At 35.2% G+C, this 10,704-nt stretch overlaps 1 protein-coding gene across 1 annotated transcript; it reads right to left on the bottom strand.

Moving 5' to 3' along the window:
- Nucleotides 1-4,396: 4,396 nt before the first annotated feature.
- On the bottom strand, nucleotides 4,397-10,301 carry LOC131635997 (protein argonaute 5). Its single transcript, XM_058906626.1, has 22 exons — nucleotides 9,721-10,301; nucleotides 9,413-9,627; nucleotides 9,164-9,319; nucleotides 8,939-9,072; nucleotides 8,733-8,839; nucleotides 8,546-8,649; nucleotides 8,279-8,417; nucleotides 8,076-8,192; nucleotides 7,866-7,973; nucleotides 7,714-7,785; nucleotides 7,277-7,390; nucleotides 7,013-7,184; nucleotides 6,742-6,863; nucleotides 6,517-6,654; nucleotides 6,281-6,423; nucleotides 6,153-6,215; nucleotides 5,940-6,003; nucleotides 5,463-5,589; nucleotides 5,303-5,376; nucleotides 5,093-5,187; nucleotides 4,953-4,984; nucleotides 4,397-4,868 (listed from the first exon to the last, which is right to left on the bottom strand). Exons 1-22 carry the CDS (start codon nucleotides 10,147-10,149, stop codon nucleotides 4,693-4,695), a joined length of 2,901 nt encoding a protein of 966 aa, XP_058762609.1. The 5' UTR covers nucleotides 10,150-10,301; the 3' UTR covers nucleotides 4,397-4,692.
- Between the last annotated feature and the right edge of the window lie 403 nt (nucleotides 10,302-10,704).

Here is a 10,704-nt window from a genome sequence, read left to right as displayed (position 1 = left end):
GCTTTCCGGAAAACTTCCTAGAAGGTCACCCATCCCAGAATTGCTCCAAGTCAAACACGCTTAACTGTGGAGTTCTTATGAAATGGGCTACCGAAAAGAAGATGCATCTTGTTGGTATAGGTAGTACCCATCAATCCTTATAATTTTTCCTTCAACCATGCAATCTCATACCTGCACGGCCTCAAGATCCCTCTCATTCCGATGTGGCGACCACCCTAGCCCCCATTGGCCTTAGCTGTTACATGCGGTGCAATCACCCCTCGCTTTCTTCGGCCTCGGGTGTTACATGCCCACCAGCTTCCGCATGGTTTGTCCTCGAACCACATCATACTAGGAGAGGTCTGGCTCTGATACCATGTGTAACGCTCCAGACTACTTTCGGGATGATTGACTGACCCACAAACCAACACGTGTCTTTTCAGCATGCTTTGACCTCACTCGCATGCTTTCTGGGAAACTTCCCAGAAGGTCACCCATCCCAGAATTGCTCTAAGTCAAGCACGCTTAACTGTAGAGTTCTTATGAAACGGGTTACCGAAAAGAAGATGGTCATCATTTTTAGTCCACATATTAAGAAACTTGAATTGAGATTTGAAGGTGACCTTATCTAAATTGATGGAATATAAGAGAGGATAGTGATAAGATTTCACTTTGGGCAGAGTGTGACACTTAACAGAACTACACACATCCAAGAGATCAAGGTTACAAATGACTCTATCAAGTCTCTTTTCAGTTCTAAAACTACCTTTTCTCCCAGTGCACCAAGTAAATGGATTGCCCAAAGTAGGAAGATGAATAAAGTTATTAGCATCAGACCAATTAAAGAAATCATTAATAGGAGCTTTGGAAGGTATGCGATTACCTTTGTATTCAGCACTACTAACAATAGCATTAAAATCACCTATGAAGGACCAAGGAGTGCTAGGCATAATAATTTAAGATCAAACCTGGTTAACCAAGCTTTTGGGAAGTTGTCAAAATTCATCCAAGGCTCTGCTGTGAACACAAAGTCTGGAGAATTCTTTTGGATCAGTTTCTTGAGAGCAACTCTAGAAGAGTTATTTGCAATACCTCTGATGTTCCAGAAGATACAATTCATTGTAATCTAGGTGGTTGACTAGACATCAATCTATTTTTTTCCCAAAGTCATACTTTTCTTGCCTTTTCTTCTCTTTGAAGTAACCAGTTTGAAGTCCTTCTCATGGAAGAGATCCACCCCCTGGTCATCATCCTTATCCGCCTCAGCCAAGTTGTCCCATGAATCCTGCAGGAATTATGTGATTTATCGCTTATGAGATTCGTCAATTTGAGTTTTCGGGAACTCCTTCATCATTAGGGTAGCATCAATGTATTCACTCTCAGAATTTCCTTCATCCTCAGAGGAGGATTTTGTAACATAATTAACAGCTACATTGGTATCCACACTAGCATTTTGAATTGGTTTATTAGATGTTTCCCCTTCAGCAAAGTTGTTATCCTCCTGTGCCTGTATTTTGATTGCCTCCTCCTCTAAGTTAGTGTCAACTTCTACCACCTCCACAGCTTTTTTCCCTTAAGGTTTGTATCCACTTTGTTATGCTTCCTTTCTCCTGCATTATCTTTGTTGATTGCTTTCCTTTTGCAAGTACTAACTGTGTGACCAATGCTCGAGCAGAAGGTGCATAAATCCGAAACTTTCTCATATTCTATGTCCACAAAAAATACAAATCCTACTCTTTCAACCAGGACTTTATCTATGAAATATTTGGTAAGATCCAAATTTACCAAGACACATACAAAATGTCCAAAAGGCCTTTCAAAAGAGGACATGATAGAAGTTGAGTCAATGCATATCTGAGTGCCAATACTACTTGTGATAGCAAAAAGGATTTTAGGTCTCCAATACTCCTATGAAAGACCATGGATTCTGATCCATACTTTAGCAGATGTCTATTTGAGTGTTGCAGGTACGAAATCCTTTGTCCAAGGAAACAATTTTAACACTCCTTGAGGTATGGACCAAGCACTGACCAAGCGTACTCTCTGAAGATCTTCCAAGGAAGAAAAAGCAAATTCAAAGAAACCTTTTCCCAGTGACGTGACGCCCCATTTTCCTATAGCCGGCCAAAGTTCCAAGAGTTTTTTCTTCAGATTTGACACGGTTAAAGGTGTAGCCCCTTTTGACCAGATTACTCTGCCATGAAGATGGTGCTTACAAGCCTCCACACCAAGCTTGTATTCTTCCTCACGGATTGTTATGGCTAATCTGTCCCCTTTGAGACAAGGAACAGGGAATTGACTCAGCGAAATGTCACAAACACTATTTGAAACTACTGAGGCAAAGGATTTGATCCGAGATCCATCCTTCTGGTTTTTCTCTAAGCTTACTTCATTGGACGAATTGGAAGCTTTTCCTGAGTTTTCTGCATTTTTGGTATTTGGATGAATGATAGCTTACGGGAATAAGGTAGCGAAATCCATTGATCAAGAAGAAGGAGGAGAAGAGATGAGCGTAGGAGTGTGCCTCCAAAAAGTAGTCGTTATCGTGAAAAACTAACTGTTACCGTTCTCCATGAATTTGAATATCCAACTACTAATCATAAGTACCTTCGATTCGGTTTATTGATAATACTGTGAATATCAATTGATCCTCTGATGTGATGGTCTATAAATCTATTTCCACTTTCAAAATCAACATTTAAATAAATATATCAAAGTAGAGTTGTTCATTAGTATACAAAAACAATTAATAAAAGATAAACACAAAGTTTAACTCAATTGCAAATGTCAATACTGTTAAGTTCGACGTATTCATCTAATTTCAAACTCAAAATTTTCTTGTTGTGAGTGAATTCATAATCATTATTATCACTTTATCTACTAAAAAAGACTACTGATTAATTCTAAAAACATATTTAATAATATTTTATAATTATTACTATCTCCGATCTCATTTATAAGAAAATATTTTTTTTAAAATACATTGATTAAATAATGTATTTGGATAATATATTATTCAGATACATTAAATGTATTTAAAAAAAATCTTCTTTTCTTATAAATAAAAGTATTACAATATCTTAATATCTTAATTGATTTTATACAAAACAACAAAAAGTTGTAGCCGTGCTCTTATCAGCCTCTGCCATATTTAGAGCTCAGAATGAAAAGGCAAATGAAAAGAAAAAAACAAAAAGAATTTGGAATAATTATCAATCAAGATAGAAACAATTATGACTACTTAGTTCTTTTTACCGTAAAAAAAGTTTGTCATAATCTATCTTAACTCCGAATAGTTTTGTCAATGTCAAATCAGTCGTATTAGTTGTCCCATTCCATATCATGAGATTTGGATTTGTAATATAGTACTTCCGTCTCTAATAAAAAGTTGTCATTACAATGTCCCCCAATAATTTTTTCATTAATGATTATAATTTTTTCAAAAATCACATTAGATCTTTATACTTAATAACTTCTTTTATAAAATTCAAATATTTTATATTTAAAAAATCAAACTAAAGTATTTTTAAGATCTCTTAAAATATCTCGTCAAACTAAATAATGAGGTTAAAATTTTTACTAGAACTTTATATTTAAAAATTACTTCTTTTAATTTAGATATATATTTGTAAGAGATTAATGCAAAAAAAACTATTAATTCGGAAATAATTTAATTCATTTGGCGTTCCAAGACTTGATATAGATAACCTACAAATAGAGTAGAGTTTCTTAAGAAAAAATATATATTAAAAAAATAAAGTATCAAAACACACCAAACAACCCTTGAGAGTTGAGTCTTAAACTAAACACTTGTTGGGGAAATATGTGGGTGCACATATACACACTGTGATCACAATTCACAAAGCTATATAGCCAACACCACATTTTTGGGATCTGACATGATCCATGATGGGTGTTTCTCCAACCAATCTATGAGAGTTGTTTTTTGAAGTTCTGATTTTGCTCTTCAACAAGTCCAAAAAATCATCAAAAATGCTAGGTTGACACTAAATGTAACACCCACACCGTATGTATATACGTTTTGGATGCACTTTTATGTTTTTATAATAATTTTTTTCTCTCTTTGATTTTTGTGCCAGTCAAAATATTTTAGAAATGCTTACGGTGTAAATACGGTGTAGCTACTATTTGGTGTAAGTATATCAAAGCTCAAAAATCATGCAAACAAATACCAATGTTTAACATGCTACGAGGACATGGAAAGGGATTGAAGTAAAGTATGTTTTGGTTGCTTCTCATTCTATTTCATATCCTATTCTTCGTGGAGAGGACAAGACTCAATAGGGTTGGTTCCATGTCTTCATATATCTAATCGTGGAAGATAAACTTCAAAATAAAATTGCAACATGACTTATCGTAACAGTAGAAATAAAAGCATACTATTAGCACACAACAATTGAATAAAAATTGGCTAATTCTTGCATATAATTTCATACTGTTTAAATAACTCTCAAACTGGAGCAAGTTATGGCAGACATGCCATAAAATTAACTTCAAAATATTTATGAACACCCAAGGTGCCAACATGTTCTGTATCCAAAAGCTGTTCAGTAGTTCTAACCCATAATTAACAAAATAAGGCCCATCCACCCATGGTGGCAAACATGACTTATATCCACACAAAAAAAGCATGGTAAGTATACCAGCACCTAAATTGATCTTCAAAACTTGTACACCAAGCCAACATCAACATCAACAGTAAAACATTACATCTTTGATGTTATCCAAAACAGATGGCAGGATCGGCGTCGGCGCAACGTTGGTGGCATTCCTATTCCCACTTGCAGACCCAGAATCAGAATTTTCGACTTCACTGATGTAGTATCTTGCGCGGAAAGCTAGCAAGTGTGCATAATAAGCTGGAGGAACTGCATACAAGGATCAACATTTTAGTTAAATTAGAGTTTTATATGGTCTGCAATAAAACAAGCAAAGGAAAATGAGTAACAAACCTATTGATACAGATCGAGTACACCTTGCATAGCTGAATGAAAATAGATAGTATTAGAATTAGAAGACTTCTAAAATTATATGAAAACAGTAAAAGTTTAGAGATATAATTTAAGACTAGAAATACAGATTATATCATTACGTGTAGCATAAGTTATTAGTAAAGCTCTGAAGCTGATCTGCAGTGAACCTATTTTCATCAAACAACACGTGGTAATGCGTTGGTCGACTAGTCCCCTGCAAAATAAAGACATCCAAATGCAAATAACACAGAACTGTCAAAAAGAGATTGAACGACAAATAGTTAACACTGGCATAAAGTTTAATGTTTAAATGACATAGCAAGTATTACCTGAATTCCAGCATGGCTGTTAAGATAGAAATCAAATTCCCTAGGGTGGCAAATGCTGGTGTCTACCACAGTCCCTATTTAGAAAAACAAATTCAGTACCAAAAAAAGATAAATTAGAATGAAAATAGATACTAGCAGGCAAGAAATAAGTTAAAAAAACCTGGCATAATATTTCCACTTCTATCTGTCTCTCTTTCGTTGAGAGGAAAGAGACGAGTGTGATGTCTCTTTTGGACCACTACAAAAGTCACTGGAGGTAGATACCCTTCCTCTATTGAGTTACAAGCCTGATAAAAAAAAATTAGAATTAAACATATACAGAATTTAGTGGTGTATATTTATGAACAATAAAGCAACAAGAAAACATCTTTGAAAAGTCCTTAATTCTATCTACAATGCAAGGCAGCAAAGTAGATGAAACAAAAAACAGCAAAAGTGTTTGCCTTCACTGTGTACGGCAGTTCTTAAATATGGAGTTGCTCTAAGTGCACAGGGCAATGGTTAACTGATGTAAAGCTATCTGCTAGAGAGCAAGTTTAAACCCACATGGCCTACATTCCCCAATCTCACTATGTATGAGTTTAGCCACTAAGCCACTATGATAACAAATAAAAATATAAAGTTAGCTATGTCATACCTTCCGAATTGCATCCATTTCATAAAGCAAAACCTGACTGAACTGTCCCTCACTTACTCCATCTCTGATGTGCAGAAATTAAAAATGAAGAAAAAATCATATAAATATAAAATTAAAATAAGTTAAAATTCATACATATACATCAAAATTAAAATAAGTTAAAATTCATACATATACATCATTATGTATCATTTAGTAAAAACCAAATCCAACCTGTAAAATATAATCCTCGCAGGCTTAAGCCTAGTTGATTTGTGAAAAGCCAAGATTAACTCCCTGAAAATTAAAAGAAAAATCAACTATGTCTCATCATGAGAAACCCACAAATCTAACAAGATTACCTTATCATGCCACCAAACTGAACTCCCTTCTGCGGATGCACTATTGTTTTATAAAGATCTTGAATTATCTCCTCACGATGATTCTGCGCAGAAACAATTCCCCTATACTTTGTGACCCAAGGCCAATCCATTGATGCAACCACCTTATAATATTCAACAAGCAAACAGAGTGAGATGTTCAAATATGATTTCATAAAATAGTTGCATCATAAATTATGGAGAAAGACAAAGCTTACTGCAGCTATAGAAGGACTTGAGTCTTCTCCTGGCTGAGGATGTGTTACATCAGCACCAAATATTATTGTTGGTCTATCACTTACAAGGGCAATTCTTTTCTCAAATGCATCATTCAACACCGTGTTACGGCCTCCACACTATACAGCCAAGAATAACATGATTAAAACTTGGGAGATAAGAGAATGTAGCAAAACAAGCAGACCATTTACTGGGATAACTCGAACCTTGACATTGATTTTTAAAGACAAATTTTCAAGATATTGTTTATTCATCTTTATTGCTTGTTTGGGTTGACAGCATTGGGAAATTATTCCCAATTCAGTCTCACATACACGCTTTATCTTATCTGCAAAACAAAAAATTTGATTTAACAAAATACAAACAAACCTTATGATTTGAGTTAGACTCAAAAATTTGATTTAACAAAATACAATCAAAAAAATTTGATTTAACAAATTATTCCCAATTCAGTCTCATGTACACGCTTTAACTTACCATATGATCTACCCTTAAAATCAGGCAAAATTATAATCAATAACTGCAACCTTCCCTCCTGCTTTGTCCTAACAAGTGTTTCCTTGCACCTCTTATTAAGTTCAACAAGCTCTTTTTCAATTTGATTTGGATTCCCTGGGAATATTGGTACCAAAGGATCTGGGTTGAAACGCTGGTACAGGCTCAAAACAAATAAAAGTTGTCAAAAATTATAGGGAACATATATATAACTATCTAATACAATGATACAAACAAACAACGTACCATTCCCCTGCTTTGACACATATTAACCAATTGGTCACAAAATTGAGTTGGGTCCATTCTTTGTGAAAAGCAAACGCAAGTCCAAAACTGCACCTTGCCGGCATCAACCATTTTCTACAAAATAAGAGGTTGACACTATTTCAGATATGTAACCATCAACATAGGGAAGAAACATACTATATAACATTGAAAGATAAATTGGTCAACTAGTTCGCTCAATCATCAACATAGGGAAGAAACATACTATGTAACATGTTTACATAAGATCCAATACGTAAGTCAAAGAACAGCACAGGCAAGAGAAATGCAATGAGAACAAAACTCGCCACGTGCATATATGTAATGTATACACACCACGTATGCATGCATAAATGTAATGTATAGAGCACCAGAATTTAAGAGCATTATTTCAAATAGATAGGTTTGTCATTTCACACCTTATTAATCATATTCCATGCACCCATCCGAGGGTCAATTTTTGATTCACTTCCAGTTCCACAATATTTGAGCTGCAGTAAGAAGACTATTAACTTAAATATTTCACATCTAGATAATTTGCCAAATTCTATTAAGCATAAACTATTAATACCGTTGGAGGAGGTAACACGCGAGCATCAACAAGGGCAAGCTCTTCCCTAACATTTATTCCAAATTCTTTCGCAACATTATCCGCGTTGAAACGGTGTTGCATCACAATCTATCAAGAAATGAAAGGACAACGATAAAAGGACATTTTAGAAAGGAAAATTGCATGGACTCTATTACTGTAAAAAAAACATTAATCCATCACATATCATACATGTTTAATATCACTTTCTCTCTGAGGAGGACGCTGACAAGTAGCCTTTAAAAGAGCAGTTACTTGTTCTTCATTCAATCTTTTGGAGTACCTCTGTCCAGGCTCAATTTGACAGAGCTACAATGAATAAAAACACCACGTCAAATTTAAAGTCTAAATTGTTCAGAACACTAATTAATTAAATAAAGTCCAAAGAGAAAAACCTCCATGGGGAAATAAGTAGGTCTCGAGTCAGTTCCAGCTTGGAGAGCAGGAAGAAGTGGATACTTTAATACAATATTGTATTTCTCATGGAAATAATCAATTACTTTTTTCCTATTCGCATTGTCTTCAAGAGTGAACCTACGAGGATAACAAAATACAAACTAAAGAGTAAGAGATGTAAAAATAAAAATTATCATACACTAAAATTTAACCACCCAGCCTCAAGAAATTATAACTAAAATGATTAAAAAACTCAAATTCCTTACGTTAGGTCTTTGAGTGGTTCTCTTGAGAGACCGGCCACCTTGCAACTCCTTATTTTCCCACTATGAGATAGTCTTACCTTGACACCTCTCAAGACTTTCCTGATCTGACTCAAACAAAATATAAACATAGGATGTCAGTTGCTTTATTGAATTAAACCATGAACATAATTAAAAAAATCATAGATACCTTGAGACGATCTTGATCAGACAGTGCCCTTGAAAAATTCAAATTAAAATGCTTGCGAACAAATTCAGTGACAAGAATTGGTTCATAAAAAGCTCTTGAAGATACATCTGAAACAAAGTGTCACTTGTTAAAGACTGCTATCTAGATTCAGTTAATGATAACTCAATCAGAAAAATAATATTAATGTGTAAAGCTAATAGTAATACCTATGTTGAGGGAAAGCCCCATTTGAGTTGGCCTAATGCTTTGATAGAAACCTCTATAATACTCCGTCCCCCCACCAAGAGGACCCGGTTGCCCCAAACTCGGAGAGAAAAAAGATCTCCCAGCAACAATATACCTGAAACACAATTCCTCAATTTTAATAAGATCACTTAAAACACAAACTCAGCAAATTCAAATAAACAACACTCAAAAAAATAAAACTCTACTTTTCAGATGATGTTGCCCTCAAAGCAATGTCAAGAGCTTGAATGGTGTTATAAGGACAATCCAGCTGCAACCGACGGAGAAACTGAGTAAGGTGGTAGAGATCCGGCTTGGTAGCAAACTTTATAGTAACCTTAAACTCCCGATCACGCTTCTTCCTGCAACAAGAGATAAAATCAGCAATCCATTCATAACATATTACAAATAGTAGCCATGTTAACTCAGTACTAACACATTTACAACAAACTCACCTTTCAGAATCAGAAGAGGACCCTCTATTTTCATCTGTCAAGTTAACCACAAAAACCTTGGAAGTAAAAGGTAATGGGCCAGCAGTATACAGGCTTTTACTCCCATCGTAAGCAGGTATGCGGTTATCTAACTGGGATTCCTTATACATTTTCACTAACTGGTTGATGATTTCTCTACACACTTTTTTTGAAGTAATCTCTGGAGAAATAGATACCTAAAAACATTTATCAAATTTTTCAGCCTCTAGGAATTCATACGACATTGGAACTTGCCAACATAATAAACAACAACAACATAATATACTTACATCATAGTGGTGTAGATCCTTATCACCCACTCGCAACTGAAAATGATTAGCACGAACTTGAATTTTCCTTCCCAATTGACCGTAACCAGGTCGGTTAGGGAACCTAACCGCCTTCTGAGACGAAGGAGCAGACTCTAGAGTAACCTTTTGTTGAACTTCCGCAGTCAGGCTCTCAATGGAAATCGGAGCCGAGCTCGAGGAAGCAACAGGCGCTGCAACGGATGGACGAACAGCTGCAACAGATGGAGGAGAGGTAACTGGTGCTGGAGCATACGACGGAGGAGGACCGGCAGTACGACCACCGCGAGAGCCACGGCCACCACTACCACGGCCCGATCCTGCAGCATTGACGGATGATTGTTGAGAATGTGCAGGAGATGGTTGACTCCGGCGATTTTCAGAATGATTTCCTCCACCGCGGCGAGACATAGTGGTGAAAGCGAAAGCGAAAGCGGTTACAAGAGAAAATGTGTGAGTACAAACAAAAGAGTAAAGCTGGAAAATGATTCTGGATGATTGAAAAAAAGGGTGAGAGCACGTTTAAGTAGGAAAGTGTTTAGAAGGTAACCGTAGAGTGGTGGGGGAGAAGAAAAGCCACTTACAAATTTCAAAAGATTTTTTTATTCTTTTAATAAAAATACGTAACTACGTAACAAAATGGAATTAGCGCGGCTTTGGAGCTTCCCAATTTTTGTTACCTATTAAGACAAAGATCGTTTGAGTTCTTAACGATAAGAATGACATTTATTATCATTTCAACATAAAAAAAATACATTTACTATCATTTATTTGATATACAATATATTTATCATTTTTTCCAAAATCCACTTTATTACTACTATTGCATTATTTTGGAATACAAAAAATTAAATAATAGATATAAATATATAAAGAGTATATTTTTTAAAAAAGAAAGTATATAAATAAACGTATTATATTTGTTAACTATTTTTTATATAAGTAAAGAATAAAATGGTTTATGGC

The sequence above is a fragment of the Vicia villosa genome, unplaced genomic scaffold (assembly GCF_029867415.1).
Source record: "Vicia villosa cultivar HV-30 ecotype Madison, WI unplaced genomic scaffold, Vvil1.0 ctg.001605F_1_1, whole genome shotgun sequence".
In the NCBI taxonomy this organism is placed as follows: domain Eukaryota; kingdom Viridiplantae; phylum Streptophyta; class Magnoliopsida; order Fabales; family Fabaceae; genus Vicia; species Vicia villosa.
Note: the sequence above shows the minus strand (reverse complement) of the source record. Positions and strands in the feature narration are given on the sequence as shown.